The sequence below is a fragment of the Manis pentadactyla genome, chromosome 7, assembly GCF_030020395.1.
Source record: "Manis pentadactyla isolate mManPen7 chromosome 7, mManPen7.hap1, whole genome shotgun sequence".
Taxonomy (NCBI): domain Eukaryota; kingdom Metazoa; phylum Chordata; class Mammalia; order Pholidota; family Manidae; genus Manis; species Manis pentadactyla.
Window position 1 is genome coordinate 135,330 of NC_080025.1, and position 23,872 is coordinate 159,201.

Genomic DNA, 23,872 nt, shown 5'->3' on the forward strand with positions numbered 1-23,872 from the left:
GACCAGTGATGGCTGGCCCTTATGGCACCTTGGGGGAAAGGCCTGGAAGCTGGCCTCCTGTGTATTCCTGGAGTAACAGCTAAATGGCCCCCAAAGGTCACGGTAGTGAACCTAAAACATCCAGGAGGTAAGAGCATCTTGCGGGTGAGTTTTGTTTTATCTTTATGGCCAGTGCATGTAGCCCTATATGACCCATTTGTAACTCCCACAGGGAGGGGGTGAAAGTCTGGTATAGTAGACCAGGATGAGATCCCATTCCTGCCACTGTTTTATCACAAGACCACCCTCTTGCATGTATCCTACCTGTTGGGCAAGATTTGCCTATGCTGGTGACATTAAAACGTGTATTTTATCATCCTTAAGGTTTCTCCTACAGTCCTTGTGGCCTGAATGTGCCCCCTGGCTGCAGCTGCTCAGTGATGATTGCTCTGAACCTTCAGCTACTGCCTGCCTATGGAATAGACCAGCTATGGACTGAATCTGCATGGAACTTTGAACCTAGCTGAATCCTCTGGCTTGAGGATTATCATGATTTGATTGCTGTTGCTATTGTTATGTCATTAGTCTGGTCACAATGCTCCAGTTTTCTCACCCAGGGACCATTGTGGAAGAAGGGGAACGAGTAGATTGTAAAATGAGATTTCTGGAGGAGTGGCTTGTGGGTAAAATTGTAACATTTCCAGAGTATCTGGCCTGGCTTTAGTGCATTTGCATATCCTCAGGGGTGGAGAGAAGTTAATCTCCATGTCAGTAATTACCTGGGCAACCGAGGGTGTGTCTGATCCTGAGAGGTTAAGGAGAGGAGCTGGCTTGCTGGCTGGCTTGCTTCCTTCTGGAGCAGGGGAGAGACGTTGCTGCCTCGGCGCAGGACTGCAGTTTGTAAGCAATAAACGGGTTTTAAACTTTATTTCTCCCTTTGACTGATTTCGGTTTTTAGAGGTATTTTGCCCCAGGATTTCCTTTCCCCAGACTTAAAATATTTGCAACAAATAAGCCAACAAGGAAGCTTGCACGACCCGACTCTTGCACCCGGCCTCACCATTGCTGCCTGTTGGCGGCAGATGATCACAACACACATGATCTTCCAGTGCCTTCCTGGTGGGATCTCTGAAGAGGAGGGGATTGCTTTTGCCCTGAATGGTCTCCACATTTTTGTGTCCTTTTAGCCTTCATCCACCCGCACCGTTCTCACTGTACATTTGTCACCCTGTTTCTGTGTTGAATAGTGAGCTCCCAAAAATCTGGACTTGTACTTTTTTTCCACAGTATCCCTGGCAGTCATCAGTGCATTCACTTGCGATGTGAAGTAGTATGTTACTGTAGCGATTCTGTACCGAGGTCATACAGTCCTGTTTTGGTGGTTTGGTCTGGTTTTTATTTTTTCAGTATTATCATTGCATAGAAAGCTGATTTAGTCTTCATGTTCCATAAAGACTTCATTAAAGATGAATGTTCCAGACAATTCCCCAAGCCCAGAGGGGCAGTGTTGAGATTGTCCAAGACGATCGGGGACACTCACCCTGTTTACTGCATTTGGAAATGTCGGGGATATGGCTGTGTGTCTACTTCAGGAAGCAGGGGAGTCCCCGCATGGCAATCATCCCAATCCCCCAGCAAGGCATGGAGGCATAGTGCAACCTGTGACTAGGAACTACCCAGCTCGTTGCTATTAGAGATCACAACTTTGGAGAGGGGCTGCTGAAAGGAAGGGAGTGACACACAGCAGCAATTCACCGGAGAATTCCGCTTTATTAGGGAAAGGTGCTGGGTTATATAGGAAGGGGCATGGGGTGATTGTGGTGTGGTGTGGTGGCTATTGGCTAGGTGCTGGGATTAGGGGGGCGAGGGCTGATTGGCTTCAGGTGGCGCCGGCGGGAGCCGAGGACCCAGAAGAGAAGCAGGAATTTTGCTATCTTATGGGTGGGGGCCCTTCATTCCCCCCTTTCTCCTCTATGGGCTTGTGGACGTTGCTTTCTCTCTGACTGCTTCCTGCTGAACGGGGGCGGAGAAGGGAGTGAGGGCTTGAGGACTGGGAGGAAAGGGTTGATAGGACTCCCCACAATAAGGACGAGTAGATGTGGACTTCTTCAGGTTGGAAATCAATGAAGGTTCCCTGTAACCATAGGTCGAGGACTTGTTGATTCTAATGGTGCCAAGAGGATACGGGTGCCAGAAGCCAGGCGTCTGCGGCCATTGTTTCTAGGAACAGTTTCCAGAGGAGAGAGGGGTCCATCTCAGCGTGTGGTGAGGAGGTTACGTGAGGGTGAGGGATCTTCTGTGGCTAAAAGCTGGTAGTTTCTGAGTAAAAGCTGGTTGAAAGTTTGATTAGAGATTTTACCGACTTGGCATTTGATAAACTTTACTATACAAGGTAAGAAGAGACAGGCGAGAAGAATGATTATTATAGGGCCTGCAATGGGCCACAGCCAGGTGAGGAAGGGGTTTGTTAGTACTGAAGAGAATGGGTTGGAGGAGTAATACTGTGGGTACCGGGAGTTACCCATGTAGTGAATGGCGCAAGACCAGTAGGGACATCTCCGTAGGCATCTGGCCATCGCCTGCAACAGGCTTGTTTTTGGTCATAGAGGAAGCAGAGGTAGGGAGAATAAAGGTAGCTGCTAGTGAACACTTCAGTGGAGGGAGGAAAGTGGAGGTATAAAGGCTCGGAGCAGCCTTTCAGAGGGCAGTCTGATGTGGCAATGAGGGCAGTAATTTTTGTTTGATGCTGTGTGTAAGTCTGTCTGACTTTGAATCGCCATACAAAGGAGGCTGGGGTGGCAGGGAAGACAATAGGAATGAGGGAAAAAAGCGAGAGAGAGCGAGGGAGCAGTAAAGGAGGAAAAAGTCATGATTCGGGTATGAATGGCAAACGGGGTGAATGGGATTTTGGAGGAAAGAGGACAGTAAGGTCAGGAGTCTGGAGGGAGGGAGAGTCTGTAAACTTGTAGGTTAAGAGATCCTTTAGGTGATGTGGGGACAGAATGGTAAGGGGCGCCCCGAATGTCAGTTTATGAGCTTTCTTCTGCAAGAGCTGTCCAGCGGCTAATGCCCGTAGGCAGGGGGCCCATCCCCGAACTGTGGAGTCTAATTGCTTGGAAAGATAAGCTACTGGGGCAAAGGATGGGCTATAATGTTGGCCTAGGACTCCTAGAGCTTGAGTGGACCTCTCATGAATGTATGAGAAGGGCTTCAACAAATCAGGAAGATGGAGAGCTGGGGCTTCCACAAGGGCTTGACGGAGCTTAATGAAGGAGTGTCGGGGTGAGGAGATAATGGTTCTTCAGGGGGGCCCTTGCTGAAGTCGTATAGGGGTCTTGCCAACAGGGAGAAGTTAGGGATCCACTCTCTAAAATACCCAGCCAGGCCTAGAAAGGAAAGGATTTCTGTCTTGGTTTTGGGAATGGGCAGGTCAGAGAGGAGCCATTTTCTGTAAAAAAATCTTGGCAGGAGGGGTCCAGAAGGATAGAAAAAAAAAATGCATCCTTGAGATCTAGAACTGAGAAGTGGGAGGCCGAGGCAGGGATCTGCGATAAAAGGGTGTATGGATTTGGGACTAAGGGATGGATAGGGACGATGGCTATGTTGATGAGGCGAAGGTCTTGGATGAGGCAGAAAGATCTGTTGGTTTTTTTAACAGCTAATATGGGGGTATTAAACGGGGAGTGAGTGGGTCTGAGGTAATTTTTGTTTAAAAGATCTTGAATGATGGGTTGGAGGCCTATGAGGGCTGAAGTGGTTAGGGGGTATTGGGACTGACAGATATACTGAGAGGGGTCATGTAATTTGATAGAGGCAGGAGGACATAGAGCCACGGAGGGGCTTGTAATGTCCCAAACTTTGGGATTTACAGGATGTATGAGGGAGGAACTGGAGCTTTCATTGGGTAGAGGGGGGTTGTCGGCTATGAGGGCCATTAAAAAGGGAGTACTGGGGGCTGTGGGAGTGGATATAGTTATGGAAACATGGAGGAGAGAAAGGATGTCCCTCCTAGTAAGGGGATGGGACACTGGGGCATAACCAGGAAGGAGTGGGAGAAAGGTATGGGATTGTCTTGGATTGTGCATAAAAGGGGGGGGATTTTAATGGGAAAATCTGTTTACCTCCTACCCCGACTATAGGAGTGATGGCAGGCGTGGTAGGGCCCCGGTATTCTTGCAAGACTGAGAAGGTGGCTCCTGTATCTAGGAGGAAGGAGATGGGGTGACCGTCTACTATTAAAGTAACCCTGGGCTCCTGTTTGGTGATGGAAATGGTCGGGCAAGAAGCCCCAGGGCCCCATCAATCTTCTTCTGCCAGCCCCACTACGGCGGGCTTAGGATGGGGGTTGTTCGTCCAGCCTCCCCTTCGGGTGGCTGGGCAATCAGACCCCCAGTGGCCCTTTTTGTGGCATCTGGGGCATGGGGTGGTAGGAGATCTGGGGGAGGGGCAGGCCCTTGACCGATGTCCCTCTTTTCCGCACTTGAGACAAGCTCCTGGCGGGGGGGCTTGTTTGCAGAGGAGTGCCCAGGTTGTGGTTTTATCAGCTGGGCCAACATTTGGAAATTGGCCTGATCAGCCTTTTGTTTACGGCATTCTTTCTCCTCCTTCCGGTTATGGAAGACTTTAAAGGCCACTGTTAGGGTCTCAGTCTGTGGGGTAGTGGGGCCCTGTTCTAACTTTTTGAGTTTAGCTTTAATGTCGGGGTAGCTTTGAGCCAGGAAGTATGTCATAAGGACATGTCTCCCATCAGGCGTTTCTGGGTCCAGGCTGGTAACTGTAATAGGGCTTGAGTGAGTCTGTCTAAGAACTTGGGGGGAGCTTTTGAAAATTGACTATTTACGAGCTGCCTTTTTCAGGCCTGCTATTAAGTAGCAGGCGAAGATATCTCGAGAGCAGAGACCCATGGCAGTGGGGGACTGAAGGGTTCTGGCTCAGTCTGTGGGGGAGAAACAGGTGATGGAGGCAAAGACAGAGGAGGCTCTTGGGACTTAGAGGGGGGCTGAAAGGCTCAGGCTTGATCTGCAGGGGGGTGAGGTGGGGGAAGAGATGGTGGTGGAGGAAGGGGAAGGGGTTGTTGTAGGAGAGGAGGGGAAAGGGAGTGAATGGGAGGCTTCTGCGGGAGAGACGGCTTGCAGGCTAGGAGAACTTGGGGGGAGGTGGGGGGGGAGGAGGCGGCGGCGACGAGGGAGGCGGGGGGAGGAGGCGGAAAGCTTTGGTATAGGGAATCTCCTTCCAACTTTTCAGGAGCTGGCAGTAGTTAAAGAGATCGCGAGTGATGTTAGGATCAAGAGTTCCCCCTGCGGGCCGTTGGTTGTTGTTGTTTAGGGGTTATGTCGGCCAATCTTGGGAGCAGTATTTACGGAGAAGTTTTGGTTTTATATCAGGCGTCAGGGAGAGGGTGGCTAGATACTTGAGCAGGCATTCAAGAGGTGAACTTTCAGGGAGGGATGAGGAGGCTCCCATGGCTAAAGGACAGAGAAGGAGACAAACAGGGGAAGACAAACAGAGATCCTCGGACTGGGAGCAGACGGCAAGGAGACAAAAGGCGTCCCCGATGATCCTTGGTGGTCTGCAGAAACTCGTATACGAGTCGGTTTCTTAGGAAGTGTGGGTCATCACCCAGACTTCTCTAAGAAGGCAGAGTGCCAGAGTCACGAGGAACCTAGTACTAGGAATTTTCAGCAGACGGAACGGAAGGAGGGGGGCGGGAGAAAGGGGGCGTTCTCATCTGCAAAGGAGTCACCTCGTTTATGGCTGTTGGAGGAGGGGCCTGAGGGTCGGCTGCAGCCGTGAAGGCCTAAAGCGGGGAGAGTTCCCTCCTTGTCGGGGAAGAGTGGCCCACTCTGGGGGAAAACTTACCCAAAGGCCAGAGAGGGGTGGTGAGTGTGAGGAGCCAGCGCCGGAAAAAGAGGATGAGGGCAAGCTGCTGCTGGTGTCGGGGGGAAGACGGGGCCCAGTTGGGGTGTCCCGTCTCCCGGGTTTTGGCACCAATGAAAGGAAGGGAGCGACACACAGCAGCAATTCACCAGAGAATTCTGCTTTATTAGGGAAAGGTGCTGGGTTATATAGGAAGGGGCATGGGGTGATTGTGGTGTCACTTCTACCGGGCTGCTGGCTATTGGCTAGGTGCTGGGATTAGGGGGGCGAGGGGTGATTGGGGTTCAGGTGGCGCCAGTGGGAACCGAGGACCCGGAAGAGAAGCAGGAATTTTGCTATCTTATGGGTGGGGGCCCTTCAGCTGCAATGAGTTTAAATGCCTCCAAATCCGTGGATATTATCAGAATTGGATTATTTTAAAGAAAATAAACCTGTTATTTTCCCTTATCGAGGTAGGCAGACTTGTTACATTAATTGGATGCTTGCAGGATCTTGGGTGAGCAGCACTGCCTTCAGGGAACTGCTTCTTCACCCAGCTTTCACTAGTTAAGTACCACTACTATCCCCATTTTACTTCTGGATAAAATGAGGCCTCAGTGAGTCACACTTCATCCGCTGCCGTTCGGGTGAGAGCTTGACTCTCACCCGATTCTCCTACGTGCCTCCCCCACTGGAAAACCACGCGTGGTCCCCCTTCGCTCTCTTCCCACGCGTGGCGCCAGCCTTCTCCAGTGTGCGCCGGTTTGGACCTCTTCAGGCGGCGCGCACCGAGCACGCTCGGGCTGGGTGGCGACGGCAGCTACTGCGCATGCACCGCCGCGGGCTTCGTGAACCCGGCCAATCGGAGCCGCGCCTGCCAATCAGAATGATCGGGCGGGGCTTCTCCGCCTACCTCTTAGGTCCACCTCGGGCGCTTCCGGCCGTTAACCCTGACGCACGCCGCTGGGGGGATAACTAGGGGTGTCCGCGCGTCTTTTGGGGGCCTGAACCCGTTGTCGCACCGGGTGAGGACCAGGGGACCCCCGCGCGCCAGGTGGGGAAAGGGTAACCCGTTGTCGCGTCAGGTGGGGATCGAGGGGCGTCCGCGCTTGGGGGGATGGGAACCTGTTTTTGCGCCAGGCGGGGCTCGAGAGCGTCTGTGCTCCTGGTGGGTACTGGGGCCGTCCGCGCGCCAGTTGAAGACGGGGATAGTCTGCAGGCCGGGAGGGGGCCGAGGCGGCCCGCTGGCCACGGCGCAGCCTCCCCTCAGCCGACACCCACCTGACGGGCGGGCTCCTCACCGCCTTCGGGACTTCTCTCTTCCCTCCAACCGCGACCTCTCTCCGGCGTCTGCCCTCCGTCAGACCTGGACCCCCTTCTCCCTGGGGACACCTGCCTGGACTATCTTGTTCTCCTGAGGCCGCTCTCTGCCTCACCTCCCTCCCTCTCTCGTTCTTGTCTGCAGCTGTCTCCTCTTCAGTTGCCTTCCAGCCTTATTTTTCTTGGAACTGACACTTCTGAATTTTGGATTCTTCCCTTTACAGTAAGCCCAGTTTTGACCCTGCTTCCAACTGGTCCCGTTACTCTCCTTGAGCCTATTCAAACTCATTTTGAAAACTCAGTAATCTATAGACAACCGTTTCTTTCCCATTGAAGCTGTCTTGTCTTGCTGCCTCCAAATCCTTACCGTCCAGGTCTAATCAGAAAATCACACTTTCTCTTACTCTTTCACATTCTGTTTTCCCCTCTTTCCCCCACCCCCCTTTTCCTACATGTTCTCCATTACCATGAAACATCTGTGATATATCTGAGGCCCCCTTACGGTAAATCCCATTTCTGATTCAAAGCCCTCAATTTAACATTTCTTGATGTTCTTTGTGGATCACATTCTACACTAAGCCATGTTCACATTTTACCTCAAATTATTTGGCCATTCATTATTTGGAAATCTTACAAGAAAAAAAAGCAAAAAAAAAGGTAAAGTCCTTATCTAATTGAGGACCAGTCATTTTTATCTCAGAGCAATGAAAATTATTTTCTTGAAATTTTTCTTAAGAAATAAAGGTGAAAGAAACTTCTTGGCCAGCTTTTTCTCCAATAATGCAACTGCCTTACTACTTCTTTCATTGTAACTTTTTAGTTTCTGTTTATCATATGTATAATGGTTAGCTCTTGCTTTACACTTAAAAATTTTATTGTTTTGAAGATCATCTTAGTAATTGCTGTACTAGTTATTCTGTTTCCTTTTTATCTAACTTAAAAACAAATAGCAAAATACATGTAGCCTTTAAAAATGTTTAGAGTTGTGTTTCCTTTCCTGTTTTCCTTGTCTTATGCTTTTACATTTAGATAAATCATTGCTTTATATCATGTATGGTAATATGTATAATATAAAAATGTGAAAACAAAGCCTGCAATTTTATCAGATCTATTTTCATAGGGTGTTAGGTAATTGCTCTTCTAAAAATGAAGTGGTAGAGCATGGACCCTGAAGTGACATTCCATGAGTGTAAATCCCAGCTCCACCAAACTTTTGCATCAGTTTCTTCATCTGTAAAGTTGAGAGTTTAGCTTGTAAAGTGGGGATGAAAACATTTCCTACTTTGTAGGGTAGTGTGAAGACTAGATAAAATAATACAGGTAAATTGTTTACCATAATGCTTAACTGAAGATCTAATAACTCTTTACTGTTGTTATTAAAGTGTGCTTGTTGGAGTAAGGACATTTCTTCGTTAGTTCTGACTCTGTGTCAGGAGATATCTTATTGTGGTTTTACTTTGCATTTCCCTGATAATTAGCTATGTGGAGCATCTTTTCATGTGCCTGTTGGCCATCTGAATTTCTTCTTTGGAGAAGTGTCTGTTAAGACCCTCTGCCCATTTTTTAAGCAGGTTACTTGCTTTTTGGGTGTTGAAGCATGTGAGTTCTTTATATATTTTGGATGTTAATCCTTTATCAGATATGTCATTTATGAATATATTCTCCCATACTGTAGGTTGCCTTTTTGTTCTACTGATGGTGTCCGTTGCTGTACAGAAGCTTTTTAATTTGATGTAGTCTCATTTGTTCATTTTTGCCTTTGTTTCCCTTGCCTGAAGAGATGTGTTCAGTAAAAAGTTGCTCATGTTTATATTCAGGAGATTTTTGCTTATGTTTTCCTCTAAGAATTTCATGGTTTCATGACTTACATTGAGGTCTTTGATCCACTTCGAGTTTATTTGTGTGTATATAGTTATACAATAATCCAGTTTCATTCTGTTGCACGTAGATGTCCAGTTTTGCCAAAACCAGTTGTTGATGAGGCTGTCATTTCCCCACTGTATATCCATGGCTCCTTTTTTGTGTATTAATTATCTCACCTTTTAAAGGCCAATATTCAGTAGCCTCCAGTCCTAAGTCTTCTTTCCTCTAGATTCCCCCCATACATATCCATTATCCATAGTGTAACACTGATTTCTTTGTGGAGCTCAAATCTGATTGAACTATTTACCTGCTGAAGTCCCTTTCTTAACTCTGCACCACCCTCAAGTAAGTCCAGCTCCTTTGACTTGATCTAATTCCTAATCACTTCTCCATTCTTCTAGCCACTTGCCACTTTCTCTCTTCTATCATAAACTTCAACTATATTTAATAAATACAGTGCTGAACATGAATATGTTTTACATTATGTTTCTTTTAATTCTGGTGAAGAGAGTTTTTTCTGTTTGGTATAATACTCCCTATTCTTCCTCACTCCCTGACTCTTATTTGTTCTCCAGGTATGAGCTGAAATGTCACCTCTGGTAAATCTTTCATGATATAGGCAGTATTGGGCTAATATCGACCAATACTTACCCCATCTTAGCACTTCAGTACAATTAAGATACTATTTTATTTTCACTGTTCTATCACTGATAATTAGCCAGAATTTAAGGCATATGCAGATGTTTAAATATTAAGTAAAAACTTTATTTTTTTAAATTAATAATGTAAATGAAATTTTTGTTGACCACACCTACATTTTTAATGTAAATTAGTGGTTTTTTATAGGACAACTATGCCATTTTTGGGTCAGGACTGGAGATCTCCTGGATGGAGTTGGATTAAAACAGAAGATGGCTGGAAAAGATGTGAATCATGGAGTCAGGAACTTAAGAAAGAGAATAACCAACGTGACATCAATCACAGCATGTAAGTTTTAGCTAAGCAGAGCTGTGTCATCTGCCTGCTTAACATTTTGTTTTTATCTATTTTTCAAATCACTGAAGAGCTACATAACATTTAATTTGGCTGAGAATTGCCCTCACACAAGCCTGGTGTGAGGAAACAAGTTATTTAGCTAAAGACTGAGCATAGTTGATTGTCTAGAACCCATAAGTGCTGCTTTCTTCTTTTTATTTAAAACATTTAGTAATCTGAGAGATAGGTGTTACTATTATTAACCCCACACTGTAGCTGAGGAACATGACAAAATTAAAAGATAGGGATTTGGTAGCATATGTCAGAGACCCATAGTAATAATGTCTAGTGAAGGACAGAAATATGTTTTTCTTTCTTAAAAGCCTCAGTTGTCATAGTGACTTTGCTCAGGGATGGAATGACCTTGGCATTCCAAGAGTGCCAAGCATCATCTGAATGGCTCAAGGTCAAGTACTGCTCGCCACATCTGCTCTCTGGTCGGTAGGGTAGAAGAGGACACGTCCACTCATACCTCACTGGCTAGAGCACTAGTTGCAAGGGAGGCTGGGGTTGTAGTCTTTCTCCTGCATAGCCATGCATCCATATGAAAGTCAGAGATTGCATGAACACAAAATACAGGGTATAATGGCCATGGTGTGATAACTAGCAAACTCTATCACAAAAGGTATTTCAGTATTAGAAGGATTCAAAATGTCTCAAGTCCTCTTCCTCCAGAGTGTCATGGGTCTAGTCATTGATCTTACTGTATAGTGTTTTTCTTTGACATTTGCATAATTACCAACTGTATTTTGACCTGGCAGGCCATCTCTTTCTGACAGAAATTCAGTAGCATTAGACTAGGGACTGGTTTTACAGTTTAGTATTAGAAGCAGGTCTAATTTTATATTTTGGATTATAGTAAAGATGACATGTGATATTTGTTGAACTTGTGACATCTGCTATCCTGAATTTTATTTAATATTGATGGTTGTAAAGCTTACATAAAGTTGGTAATTACATGTTATTAATATTAAGTTATTAGTGTTACACAGTTGTGAATTCTCAAGGTTACTTTTTGTCTTTCATTTTTATAGTAGATAATTTAAAGTTAGCTAAATATATCTAGAAATGTGATATGGCTACATTGACTGTCATTATCTAAAATTAGATGTGGAGATTACTAAAGTCACCATTTTAGGATGGGGAAATAGGTTATAAAATGTCAGTTCCCAAAAAGTTGTTATGCATGAAATATAATACTGCTGCTTCTACACTAAGGAATTTGCTCGAATTTGTTTTTTTTGTTCATGTGTCATTTTCTCTCCTCATCCCACACTTGAAATATCTAGGAATTAAGTTTTTTTTACTTACAAAAAGAATTAGAGAACGTAGTCAAGACGTGTTTTCTTTGCATGGTAAACTCCATGTGCCTCTACCTCCTTTACCCCCTTAATCCACAAGCACTCCCCTCACCCACTCCCATTCAAACTTACTTAAAAAAGCCTTTGAAATAGTAACCATTCCTAACAGAACTTCCTCTGCATACAGTGAATAGTCACCAAATGTCTTTACTAAGACAACAGGCTACGTTACGACAACCATGGGCCCTCTGCTGCTGGGCAGAGTGAAGCGACAGCTAGCACTTTTCCTTTATCCCATCCAGCTGCCTTGCAAATCTAGGTATACTCTCTGTCCCACTCAACCTTTCTTGGTGTGTCCTTCTCCTCCTTTTGGCCATTCCTACAAAAATGCATATCCAAACCTGTGGGGAGAGGCCATGGATAACCTGTAATTACAGCAAACATCTGTTATTATTTCCTTAGATTAAAAAAGCAATTTAACTTTGAAGCCAAAGTCTGATAAAGATGGTAAAACCATATGTAATCACCCTTTTAAATCACTCTATAAATGACCTTATCTTCTTCAGATGTCTCTGAGCAACAGAGCACTCTCCCAATTCTGATTTTTTGAGTGGGATTTCTAAAATTAGATAAATTATTGTAGTAAAAATCATATAATTGATCAAGGTTCTGACACTGTTATGTTTCCTTTTTTGTAAATTGGCATGAAAATAGAAGACCTTTAAATATTCCCCCCTTAATTTTTCCCTCTTTTCAGGATTTAAAGTTCAGAAGAAATAGGTAAGGAATTATGCAGTTCAACTTGGTGAGTTTAGGGGCAGCCAACCAGTTCATACTTTGAACCCTGATTAAGCTGTTCTTTCAAAAAGCATTATGATTTTATGGAAGTTAATGGTGATGGAGCAAATATAAGCCCCTATTTTGAATGCTTAGTTCTTCACTTAAAAGATGTTTAGATCTTACAAAATATTTACTACATAACACAGTTTGATATACAGAGAATTCATCTTGTGCCCCTTTTAAATTTACTTTAAATAAGCTATAGATGCAAATAGAAGACAGAATGGCTGGGTTACAGATGAGAGAATAGTGAGTTCAGGGTCTAGTAGACCAGTAGGACACTGGAGGAAGACGAGTACTTGTCCACTGCACTGTCTGTGCAGGTGGGTGGGGGCACAGGAGGCAGAATCAGCAAGAGAGTAGGCAACAGGCTGCACAGGGAAAACCGGACACCTGGAGTGACTGTCAGGTTCTGGGTTATTCAGTCAGTGTTTAAAAAGAAAATGCTGTAGTGTAGTGACAGCTCTGGTTAGGTCTGAGATTTTGGAAGATAAACAGAAATGCATTGGATCAGAAATAGAGCAAATCATCAGTATCAGTGTCATGTCACATGAACTTTGTTCCAGAGTGTTCATAGTTTTGTTTATAATCTCTGTGTTCATAAAGCATTTTGAAGGCTGAAACTACCTTAGTTGAGTATATCAAAATCCTTGGGAGATTCTAGAACATGTTCACTACTTAGTATAAAATGCTCAGAAGATCCAGGATGAATCTCAGATTTTTCAGAAAACAAAACAAAACAATATATCTTAGGCATTAGCCTTGTTATTTCAGAATTTATCATAAATTTTATTTTGGTCTCCTGAAGTGCAAAACAAATATTTATTCTAATTTTACAAAAGAAAAAACAAAGATTTCCCTGTGAAAGTATTTTAATAAAATGTATCTTTATTTCAGCATCTTAAGTAATGAAGAAATATTCAATAGTGAAGAGCATAAATATGCATCAAAAAAAAGGAAAGATGACCATTTTAGGAATGACACAAATACTCAATGTAAGATCATTTTCATTAATAACTTTATGATATTCTACTTGTTGAGTATGTCAAAACACCAAGGCCGAGCTCTGCATTATGCACAACCACATAGCACTGTGCAGTGTCTTTGTGTGCTCACTCTGCTGAAAAAGATCGGGCCAGTGGGGCTATAATCATAAGCCTGAAAGTTTGGGATTCGAGTTATCTGAAAAATTTGTTTAAGTGAAATACCGTATCATGGTAGTGAAAGAAGACTAGCACTTCTTGTGACATAAGAACTTAGGAATAATTGTATTTGAAACCATTTATGTTTGGTATTTCTGCAGGGTTAATAACACTGATTTCTTCTAAGTTACTAAGACTTGGTAATGTCTTAAATCATTTTTCCTGTAAAGATGTTTCAGTACCTCTTAATCTGATGTTTGAAAACAAAGCAATCTGTTCCCATTTAACCAAGGAAGAGCATCTGTTATGTATATGATAAGTCAGATAATTCTGATAGCATGTGCAACTGCTGAAGTTCATTAACATCTTCATTTTGAAATGATTTACAAGATTTTGAAAACAAAGTTAATTTTTTTCTAGGTTTTTATCGTGAGAAATGGATCTATGTCCACAAAGAAAGCACAAGAGAAGTAAGTACTATATTATAATTCAGGGTATATTTTGTAGAATTTGTTGACTGATTGTCACAAATTATTTCTTCTACAATATGAAGTGTGTTTCACATTCTAACAGATGAAAGCATATGAGGGTGTCAGAAACGGCAGCTCTCAGGTGCGCACGCACATGGAGGGTATGGCTGTCCCTCCCACCCCACCCCTGGTGCACATCTGAATTGGCAGAATGGCTATTTCAGAGCAAGCATGGACCCCCTTTTAGTCTGATATATTCTCTGCATTTCTTCCCAAAACCTGTCTACAGTAAGCCTCTGGTGCAACTAGGGACATCATAGCTCCCCTGTGTTCTGGGACAGGGAGCACATTAGGGAGCCCCTCGTTTACTTTGTGGGGCAGCTAATGTGACACCAGTCATTAAATTTGAAACTGCAAAGACAAGTTTGAACCCTTTCCCTCCTGCCTTTTGCCAAGTCGGCTAAGCTCTGCTAGGAGCCATGAAACAGTCGGCTCCAATGCTGCAGGTGTTCTTTTTCTCTGCTTAGCAGTCTGATAGACTTGAATCTGCCTTGTGCAGCCACTGCAGAAGGTAATTGAGGGAGCAATTGTTTGGCATATATCTCAGTTAGATGTTAAATTTAAGTTAGAAGTGTTAATAATGCATATTCTGAAACTAGCACAGCTTCCTAGAAGCTTAAGGATTGGATTCTGACACAGAAGATTTATTTGACCTATTTGTTGATGTTAATGTTAAATGGCAAGAAGCTAATGCTTGGCCTACACTCTGACATGCCATTAGAAGAACATTTGGCAGAATCTAACCTAGCTTGAGCTTACAAAACACTACTAAATATTTCATTTGCTCTGTTACCATACTGATCTCAGAACAGAGATCTAGTTGAGGCTAGCATGAGAAATAAAAGGGGGATTTGTTGTGAGTATCTAGGGGCTGTTACATAGGTCCTTGGAGCAGGGATATAGCCAGGCTCAGGAAGGGAGCAGGACTCGGGACTGAGAGCTGGCACATCTCTATCCGGCCTTTCTCTGCATCTCTGGTCCCTCCTGGTGCAGACCAGGCCTCTCTGCTGCTTGTCTACGTGGCTGCCCCTGGCTACCCCACAGGCTCTGAGGTTCCACATGTTGTTCCAGGCCTTAGCAAAGGTAGGTGCACTCACGTGGTTCAAACATGCTCTTTTCAGTCTACTCTGTAACTCAGATTTAAGTCCCCAAAAAAGAAAAGGCCATTGTGATATGGGTGGCTACCTGGAAAGGTGTCTGCTGACAGAACATTTAGAATTCTCTTCATTAGGAAGAGAAGGAATTAAAGTAGAAATGTCACTTATGATTGATTTCAGACTGTAATGGAAATCTAACCTTTGCTTCATCCACAGCTCACAGGAAACATTTTACACATAGTAGCTATTCAGTGAAACTATGTATTGGATGTTTTAGATAAATGTATTTTGTTACTTTGAGCCTTAGGATTGCTCTTTAGATTTTGCAGAAAACCAAACTAGCCTTTACAGTGCATCTTCTGAATGCTGAATGCTGGTGAAACTGAGGTGTTTATTCCACCAGCCCTCTCCAGACCCTCTCCTGCCATCTGTCTGAAACGTGAGGAATTATCTGTCACCTTATGTTTTCAGTGATATTCCCCAGAACTCCAAATGGAAAATCTCTTTCTATATTCTAATATTTCAAATAGAGATGATCGAGTTTAAAGTGACTACTGACACCTAATGTATAAATCTGTACAAAGTAATACAGATAGATAGGGTATATCATTAAGGACAAAAAAATGGAATAGTAGTGTTATCAGGACTGGAAAACAATTACCCATGTTTTATTTGTTTTCTTTGAGTCTTAGACCTGTGAATCTGATCAACAGCTGCTTGAGGTTTTGGGCACCAGGCATCCTCTGCCCCCAGCCTGAAACTGGCAGTCTCTTCCCACCACCTCTAGCCCTGTCCCCGTAAACATTGTTTTTCAGAGTCCTTCCTAACCCCCAGGTTCCTCTTGGTCTTGATTCTGTGTGGCTGGGCATGGATCCAGACCTGTATGGGACATGGGACAGTGCGGAGGAATCCAGTGTTTCAACATCTTTATCTATAGCAGATAAATCTTTGTAACAGCCCAGCAGATGATTCTGTGTGGCTGCCTAGCCTAGACTGCATCATTATTTTATGATTTTTGGCGTAATTTTGTCCTCTGCCTAGTGTGTCCCAACAAAAGAAATTAACAAGATGCTTAGTAAATGATTGTCATGTCAACAGTGGTATAAAAATGTCAGTGCAGCGTCTTATGATACATCAATGACTTAAATTTAGCATTGCTGTAATTTTACTCTGCTCTCATCTAAATATGGAATAAATGTAATAAAAACAATGTCCTTTGCCAGAATTAAAAAAGGTTTTTGCACAGACTAACTCATATTAAATGTCAGTTCATTTTGACTAGTGGACTAATTCGATGGATTGTAACTGTTTGGGGTCTGTTTTTTCCAGAGGCATGGCTATTGTACTTTGGGAGAGGCCTTTAATCGTTTGGACTTCTCAAGCGCAGTTCAGGACATCCGCAGGTTCAACTACGTGGTCAGAGTAAGTATTGTAGTTCAGAAACTACTTTGATGACACTTGGATTGACTGGGTTTTTAAGATGACAAGCCTAAAATATTTAACATGCTTCTGCCAGTGGCATAAAGTTGAGCTTGCTTTTTCTGTAGGGAACAAGACAGGGGTACATTCAGGAGGAAACAGTAATCATGAAGGGTTTCCCACATACAGGCATCTCTCAGCTGAAGGGTCTCTGCAGGCTCATGTAGGAACTGGCCACAGCACCCCACGCATTCCGTGAGCGCGGCATCTGCCAAGGGATTGGCATCTGCCAGAGACAGAAGAGCAAATGTTTGGTCATGACATTTTTTTACCTGGTCAGTTCACATGTATTTACTACTTTATGATTTTTACAAGGCCTTGTTTCATAGGGAAAAAAGGAAATTTATATAAAATAAAACTCCACAGGAGCTGTATAGTGTTAATAAATTTTTAGAAGGAATTTTGATCTTGGCTTATATTAAAAAGTAAAGGGTCTTAGCCATATATACCATTTATTGTTGCTTTTATTAGGCTAAAGATTAATTACTCTGGTTTATTTGCTTTCCTTCTGTTGTAGGAAAAGTGTAAGTGATGTGGCATTGGAGACTTCAAAAAGAATTTCCTTGTAAAAGTAAAGTGCTACTGGATGGACAGAAAAACTAGGGGTTAAATAAGCAGGCATTAAGTAACTTCACCTGCTTGGTTCAGCCCCAGTCAGTTTATGGGGCACCATAGTGACCAACACCTCCCAGGAGTCTTGCTGTACTAGGGCTGTATTAAGGTCAGTTCTGGCCATTTCTGGCATTTGTTTTCTGGTTGAATGGATGTGCATCCAAGGGTGTCACCATCAAGTATCTCGCCAGTAGACCACAGAATTGAGATGTGCCTCAGCCTTGTCAAAATTGTCAGAAAAGACCAGGCAAAAGTATGTCAGCAAAGAGGTCTGTTTGACAGTCAGTACTTTCCCACACTGCTTTTTTTTTTAGTTCAGGTCATACTTAGTTTTTATACTAGCAATTCCTTGCTGCCCCCTCCACCCTACATGCACGGATTTCACTCATGGATGGGTAGAAGTTGACAGGGGCCTGCGGGGAAAAGCTGCTCTGGGTTTTGGTGTTGGACCTGTTCACCTTGCTGCTCCTGACTCTTATCTGTGACCTCTGCGCTCTGTGCTAGTTGAGGGAGAATCTGTAGACCAGCCGGTGGTATTTGTTTTGTCTGCAAGCCACAGTATTACTTGCTGAACAGCCTTTGTTCAGATGCCTTGTTTTTTTTTTTGAAAATGGAAATCCTGCATTAGCCTCCTGAAGAACAATACCTGTTGTTCTGGGAGGAGGGGGTCCCCTGCCTGGGCCAAGTTACCTTTGATTTTGACCAAACCAAAGAAATCCAAGGGTAAGAAGTTAGGGGTCTAAAGGGGGCTTATTCTCATGGCAGTAGGTATCCGTCTCTCCAGCTTCCCTCTGCCAGCCTCTTGTGCTTTCCTCGTTCTCCCACCAGGCTTCCCTTCTTTGCTTTCCAAGCTCTCTGTTCTCACACACATGTGGCTCACTCCCTTCTCTCCCTGGAGGTGCTCCAATTCCTTCTCCAGCACAGGGAGGAACTCTGTGGGTGGGTCTCTGGTGACTGGCAGACACCTGATCAAACATACCAGGAACTGAGGGGCAGAGAGAATGGGTGCTTCCTCTCCACCCCTCTTCTGGGCCAGTACTCACGTGACTGAGCAGCTGCTCTGTCTCTGGTAAACATCCCATAGATGTGCAAGTAGGCTCTTTATATGTACAGTGGGTGCTCTTAAGTCCAGGTAGGAATTGTAGCCAGAAATTCCCATTTTATCCACAGCTGTGAAATTACAACTTTTCTATGCTCATTGTTTTCTGACACATAGAGTACTAATCATAACATTAGTGTTCTATGTGTTCACATACCAGCTGAAAAGACCTGGCAGCCCTGTGGAAGCACCTCCCAGGGAGGATGTATGAGGAGGCCTTGCTCAAAGCACCCAGCTTGTGCTCAGGGCTTCCACTGTGAGACCTTTGTACCAGGCCTGCTTTCCTGAGGTCCCCTACATGGCCGCTCTCAGTCCTTCCCTGGCAGAGAGCCTCTCCTCACCTCCTGCCCACCGCCTCCTTCCAATCCCTGTTCACAGCAGCACAGTGGCCTTCGCAGACTGATGGTTCACCCGCACCTTCTGGCTGAGATGCACTGTCTGGCCTCAGCTCCTGTCCCTCCTGCCCCCTCCTGCCCTCACAGGCTGCTCCGGCGTTTGCTGCCTTTGAGCTGGCTTCTTCTATTTTGTAACACCTGGTGTGCTTGGGACACACCTCCCATCCACTCACAGCCACTCACTCTGGAGATGCGGGAGTCCTGTGCAGGGCCAGTGTGCACACCTGCTGCTGCTCCTCAGCCCTGAGCCACCCTTCTCAGGAGGTCATGAGCCACGGTAGCTGGGCTGGTGTTCCAGCGGCAGGGTCTGCTAGCAGAGGCAGCTTCAGACATTAAGTACTTGGATGGAGCTATGGTTGGCTTTGCCATACTTACAGCAACACTTTCTGTGTCGACTGAGAGGGTTCTCTTGGAGTTCTCAGTAATATGATTTCCATAATTAATGCTGAGTTGTCTATAAAGTCACTCATTAATATTATTAGAATAGCTGTTAACAAGAAATGTAGAAGCATTATTTTTGAAATGCCTGATAGGGTTTTCTTATGTCTCTAATGACTTTCAGTACTGATATTTTTTTTATTTTGGTCTCATTAATATATAATCACATGAGCAACATTGTGGTTACCAGATTCCCCGCATTATCAAGCCCCCACCACATACCCCATTACAGTCACTGTCCATCAGTGTCAGTAATTTCTCTAAGAATTTATATGACAGAAATTAATAGTATGCATTTTTCAATTAACATTTATATAAAATCCTTTTCTTCACCTAAAATTAGCAATTTTAAACAGGCTAATCAAAAATTACTACATGGTTTGTGAATAAAAATTAGTGCTAGACTTCAGTGTTTAAGTATAAACTGTTTTGGTTTTCAAAATAAAAATAAGTAGTTTGGAAGTTCAGTCTTTATTCCCAGGTACCTTGGCAGGAATAATCCAAATTACAATGCTGGTTCCACAGTCCTGTGTCTAAAATTATAAGACACTTCTAGTATTGTCTGTTAAAAAATATTTGAAACATTTTCATGTCTAGGTTTTCATAATTTTTCAAAACTTCAGTCTGATTTTGAGGAATAAAATGTTGTTTTTCCAAGCTGTGTTTACTCAGCTTTTTAAAGGAGAATAGAAAACTAATTTTGAGTGCCCCAATCTTCAGAACATCTCTAACTAGAATCACTATACACAGCTGTCTGCTGATGCTGGAGGAATTTCAGAGAAGTCTGTAGACTGGGGTTAATGAGCTGTACTGCTTGGAGCTGCACTTGGATTAATAAATAATCTGTTTTACTCTTCCTGTGCAGCTGACAAGTTCTTAAATCCTTTCACATGGGCACTTTGTCCTGGTCCTGCCAGTGGGTGTGCGCAGCATTGGTGCAAACACCACTTGTTCTGGTGGACAGACTAACACACAGCACACCAGCTGCACTGCGGAGCCTCCCACCTGTAAAGACTTGGTTTTCTTCACAGTGGTGTGCGGCAGACCTGGCCAGAGCTCTGACTTCCCTTTATAAACATAATGCTGTATGTTTACTTTCAGAATGCTGGGCTGTCCATGACACTGCCTTTACGGTAAACTGTTACTAAAATCCATCTCTAATTTAGAGATGTCTTGTTGTTTTAATACTTTGTGAAAATTGTACTGGCCGGTTACGGAAGAACTGTAGCATAATTTATTTAGCTATTAACTTTACTTACTTCCTGAAAATGAGTAACAACTGAAATCTTTTCACTCAGTATTATCTTTTCTCTGATTAACTGGTCATTTGTAATTATTATTTCATTATATGCCCTGAGAAAGTTCCTTATTGAAAAAAAAAGTCAAGATGGAGTTTACATTTGACCCTAGTGAGTGAACAGTTCTAATATCTGGTTGGTCCACAAGGCAGCTCATACCTCACTCACCCCATTTATATGTAATGTGCAAGCAAATGAATGCATCTTTGGCCAGTTTTATGGCCTAACATTCATTCAGATAAAGGCTTAGGTTTGTGGAATTTTGAAATTTTTAATTAACAAAACTAACCAAACACTTGGAATTATTAGGACACAATAGTTATTTTAACACAAAGGAGATTCACAGCACCCAGACTGGGCATTTTAAAAAGGCTTTGGGGGGAGGAGCCAAGATGGCGGGGTGAGTAGTTCAGAGGAAATCTCCTCCCAAAACCGTATATATTTTTGAAAATACAACAAATACAACTATTCCTAAAAGAGAGACCAGTGGATACAGTACAACAGCCAGGCTACATCTACATCTGAGAGAACTCGGCATCTCGCGAAGGGCGTAAGATACAAGCCACAGCCTGGCAGGACCCGAGCACCCCTCGTACCCCCATTCCTTGGCAGGAGGAAAGAATTTGGAATGGGGAGGGAGTGAAAGTCCAGGACTGTGAAACAACCAGGTCTAGTAATCCGCACTGGGAGCACAGACACACACTGCATGGTGTGCTGGATATTAGAGAAATGGAAAAGCAAAACCTGTGAGCGGGTCCCCACAACCGGCTCCCCTGGGACAAAAGAAAAGCGAGTGCTTTTTGAAAGTCTTAAAGAGACAGGGACCTCACAGCTGGATGAAATCGTCCTGGCACACTCAGCCCAGCAGCTGGGAATCCCAGGGAACTCTAGGCAACCTAAGCCCCTGGGCGGCAGCGCAGCTCTGAAGCCCCTCACAGCGATAAGCAGCCTGCCAGTCGTTCCCCCGGCTGGCGCGGACCCCAACACACTGGCCCAGTAGCGGGAGAGTGGTCGCGTGAACCGGCAACAGCGGCGGCCGAGCGGTCCGGGAGCAGGATATGCAAGGCCATGGCGATGGCAGCCAAGCAGCCCGGGAGCAGCTGCACCCCCAGCAGCCGCCCAGGCCAGACCCAAAGGCCGCCGCCAGCACGCAGCTGCCCGGTGGGGGCACGGCTCTCACAGGAGAGCACATCCCAAGTGCCTGCCACTCCCCGCAGGGCTCTGTGCTACCGTGACGGCGACCCCGCCCACAGCAGCTTAGGGATTAACCCGGAGGCTGCTACCTGCATACAGCTACCTCTATCACCATGAAAAGGCAGAAGAATTTGGTCCAGTCCAGAATTACTCAGACAGCCCCTGAGAGAGGACCTGGGGAGATACACTTCACCAATCTCCACGAAAAAAAACTCAAAATAAAGGTCAGAAACATGCTGATGGATCTGCAGAGAAATATGCAAGAGTTAAAGGATAAAGTTGGGTGGGAGAATACAGAAATAAAACAATCTCTGGAAGGACTTAAGAGCAGACTGGATGAGGTGCAAGAGGTCATTAATGGAATATAAATCAGAGAACAGGAACACAGAGAAGCTGAGGCACAGAGAGAGATAAAAGGATTTCCAGGAATGAAAGACTTTTAAGAGAACTGTGTGACCAATCCAAATGGAACAATATTTGCATTATAGGGGTACCAGAAGAAGAAGAGAGAGAAAAAGGGATAGAAAGTGTCTTTGAAGAAATAATTCCTGAAAACTTCCCCAAACTGCGGGAGGAAATAGTCTGTCAGACCATGGAGGCCCACAGATCTCCCAAAACAAGGGATCCAAGAAGGACAACACCAAGACCTATAATAATTAAAATGGCAAAGATCAAAGACAAGGACAGTATTAAAGGCAGCCAGAAAGAGAAAAAAGGTCATCTACAAAGGAAAACCCATCAGGCTATCATCAGACTTCTCAACAGAAACCTTACAGGCCAGAAGAGAATGGCATGATGTATTTAATGCAATGAAACAGAAAGCCCTTGAACCAGGAATACTGTATCCAGCATGATTACCATTTAAATATGAAGGAGGGATGAAACAATTCCCAGACAAGCAAAAGTTGAGGGAATTTGCCTCCCACAAACCACCTCTACAGGGTATTTTAGAGACTGCTCTAGATGGAAGCACTCCTAAGGCTAAATAGATGTCACCAGAGAAAATTAAATCACAGCAAAGAAAGCAGACCAACCAAACACTAACTAAAGGCAAAAAACAAAATCAACTCCTCACAAAAGCAGTCAAAGGAAACACAAAAGAAAACAGAATAAAACACCTCATGTATAAAGAATGGAGGAGGAGGAATAAGAAGGGAAAGAAATAAAGAATCATCAGGCTGTGCTTATAATAGCTTAATAAGAGAATTAAGCTAGACAGTTAGATAGTAAAGAAGCTAACCTTGAACCTTTGGTAACCACAAATCTAAAGTCTGCAATGGCAATAAGTATGTATCTTTCAATAATCACCCTAAATGCAAATGGACTGAATGCACCAATCAAAAGACACAGAGTAAAAGAATGGATAAAAAAAGCAAGACCCATCTATATGCTGCTTACAAGAGACTCACCTCAAACCCAAAGACATACACAGACTAAAAGTCAAGGGCTGCAAAAAGATGTTTCATGCAAACACTAGGGAGAAAAAAGCAGGTGTAGTACTGGTATCAGAGAAAATAGACTTCAAAACAAAGAAAGTAACAAGATAAAGAAGGACATTACATAATGATAAATGGGTCAGCCCAACAAGAGGATTTAACCATCATGTATATGTATGCACCCAATACAGGAGCACCAACATATGTGAAACAAATAGTAACAGAATTAAAGGAGGAAATAGAATGCAATGCATTCATTCTAGGAGACTTCAACACACCACTCACTCCAAAGGACAGATCCACCAGACAGAAAATAAGTAAGGACACAGAGGCACTGAACAACACTAGAACAGATGGACTTAACAGACATCTACAGAACTCTACACCCAAAAGCAGCAGGATACACATTCTTCTCAAGTGCACATGGAGCATTCTCCAGAACAGACCACATACTAGGCCACAGAAAGAGCCTCAGTAAATTCAAGAAGATTGAAATTCTACCAACCAACTTCTCAGACCACAAAGGCATAAAACTAGAAATAAATTGTACAAAGAAAACAAAAAGTCTCACAAACACATGGAGGCTTGACATGCTTCTAAATAATCAATGGATCAATGACCAAATTAAAACAGATCAGGCAATATATGGAGACAAATGACACCGACCGCATAAAGCACCAACTTCTGTGGGACGCAGCAAAGGCAGTTCTAAGAGGAAAGTATATAGCAATCCAGGCCTATCTAAAGAAGGAAGAACATTCCCAAATGAATAGTCTAAAGTCACAATTATTTAAACTGTAAAAAAAGAACAAATGAGGCCCAAACTCAGCAGAAGGAGGGACATAATAAAGATCATAGAAGAAATAAATAAAATTGAGAAGAATAAAACAATAGAAAAAAGCAATGAAACCAAGAGCTGGTTCTTTGAAAAAATAAACAAAATAGATAAGCCCCTAGC

The 23,872-nt window shown here is 43.9% G+C and overlaps 1 protein-coding gene across 9 annotated transcripts in view; it reads left to right on the plus strand.

Annotated features, from left to right (window-relative positions):
- The first annotated feature begins 6,738 nt into the window (after positions 1–6,738).
- Positions 6,739–23,872, plus strand: part of FBXO25 (F-box protein 25) — a 44,322-nt gene continuing 27,188 nt past the window's right edge. For 4 of the 9 annotated variants that reach the window (XM_036898199.2, XM_057505029.1, XM_057505030.1 and 1 more), the window contains exons 1-5: positions 6,739–6,860; positions 9,865–10,005; positions 13,092–13,189; positions 13,757–13,806; positions 16,293–16,385. In XM_036898199.2, coding sequence (XP_036754094.1) covers positions 9,872–10,005; positions 13,092–13,189; positions 13,757–13,806; positions 16,293–16,385 — 375 coding nt within the window. In that variant the 5' untranslated portion in view covers positions 6,739–6,860; positions 9,865–9,871. Of the gene's footprint in view, positions 6,890–9,235; positions 9,364–9,864; positions 10,006–13,091; positions 13,190–13,756; positions 13,807–16,292; positions 16,386–23,872 lie in introns of those variants that run through there. The other 5 variants (XM_036898198.2, XM_036898201.2, XM_036898205.2 and 2 more) reach the window with 5 other exon arrangements.